This window comes from Austrofundulus limnaeus, unplaced genomic scaffold, assembly GCF_001266775.1.
Source record: "Austrofundulus limnaeus strain Quisiro unplaced genomic scaffold, Austrofundulus_limnaeus-1.0 Scaffold58, whole genome shotgun sequence".
NCBI lineage: Eukaryota > Metazoa > Chordata > Actinopteri > Cyprinodontiformes > Rivulidae > Austrofundulus > Austrofundulus limnaeus.
Genome location: NW_013952460.1, coordinates 2,524,902 through 2,526,368, shown reverse-complemented (window position 1 = coordinate 2,526,368; position 1,467 = coordinate 2,524,902). Strand labels below are relative to the sequence as shown.

Here is a 1,467-nt window from a genome sequence, read left to right as displayed (position 1 = left end):
ACTTGGTATCGGTGAGTACCTAAAATGAAGTACTCGTACTTGTACTCAGTCTTGAAAAAACTGGTATCGGGACACCCCTAGTGAGCTTTTTTACTTTTGCCATCAGGAGGTCTTGACAGTGTAAAGACTTGACAGAAAATGACATGAATCCAGATTTTTGCACAGATTATGGCTTTTAAAGACTATGGTCTTAAACTTTTGATCAGCTGAAAAAATSATGTTTGAGTGTAAATGCAGTTTTCAGAAAATTCCCTGCTCAAAAGTTCTTGTCTCTTGCACTGATTTCTTCTTTTAACATTGTGAAGCTCTACTTAGTACTTAAGATCCAATAGTGCAAAATGCAAATTCTTGCACTTTTTTTGACTGGTTACTCACTCACATCATCATGCTGCTTGTCCAGCAAAAACAAAGGTTTTAATTTAAACATTTTTTAGTTAACCCAACATAGTCCAAAAGCTTTAGATTATTAATCTGATGAATTTAAACACTGATGAATAGCTCTTCTGTCCTCAATGATCCCATCCACCGAGCTTTAACCTTTTTTATATTTAATCCTGACAGCGTGGATCGATCTAATCCATCTGTGGAAGAAGATGTTCATCATGTTGATGAAACACAGGTGAGCAGAGCAGTTTGTTACCTGTCCAACACTCTGCAGAGCCTTCAGGTCATTCTCTGACTTCTCATACTGCTTTGTCTGCTCTCTCAGCTGCTCTCTCACTGGTGGAAACAGGAAAACACAGAATATAAACTGGACTTTACCCACAGCAACACAAACGATGTAAAGTGACAGTAAGTCATCGTCACTACGGTTAGCTGCCTTGTTAGCATAACAGTGAGTAGCACAAAAGGTTTTTGACTATTTTAACCATGTTGTTATTGATTTTTACACAACTACACGTTTCCTTTAACAACAGTTAAAGACTTGTATAAAGTGAACGGTTGACTGTCATCTCCTCAGTAAAAAATATAAACTGCATGACAAAGCACAAGTTAGCCGAGCAGCTAGCTAGTTGTGGTTTTCAATTAGAGGCACGCGATAAGATCGTATAAAAATGTTCATCTGTATCGTAAACGAGTATTTATAAATATGTATTACGTTCTTTCAATCGTCCGTCAACTTCTTTGTGTTCCAGTAATTTTTTCCTGTAGTCTTGCAGCGCTTTTTCTCTGGAGTCCGCCATGGCGTTCCGAATGAATAATGAGAAGTGGGGACGTCACTTCCGCCTTTCTTTTTCCGGTTTGTCGGGTTCGTGTCCAGTTTAAAAAAAACAGCGTTACTGCCACCTGCTGGACTGGAGAATGATTTTTTTTTTTAAATGAAAATGCACAACAACACAAAAGTTTTATATAACAGCGTGTTACATTCACCTAATGTTTAATATGGAAGCCCATTTTCCGCCACCCTGATAAAAAATAAAACGTATCTCATAATTATGACTTAGCTATCTCATAATTATGAGATAG

The 1,467-nt window shown here is 37.4% G+C and overlaps 1 protein-coding gene across 1 annotated transcript in view; it reads right to left on the bottom strand.

The window, feature by feature from the left end:
- psmc6 (proteasome 26S subunit, ATPase 6) overlaps nucleotides 1–1,211 on the bottom strand; it is a gene marked incomplete in the record, with an annotated part of 21,310 nt that extends 20,099 nt beyond the window's left edge. The window contains 2 exon segments of the mRNA XM_014009497.1: nucleotides 641–720; nucleotides 1,100–1,211. Of these exon segments, the coding sequence (XP_013864951.1) occupies nucleotides 641–720; nucleotides 1,100–1,184 (165 nt within the window).
- Between the last annotated feature and the right edge of the window lie 256 nt (nucleotides 1,212–1,467).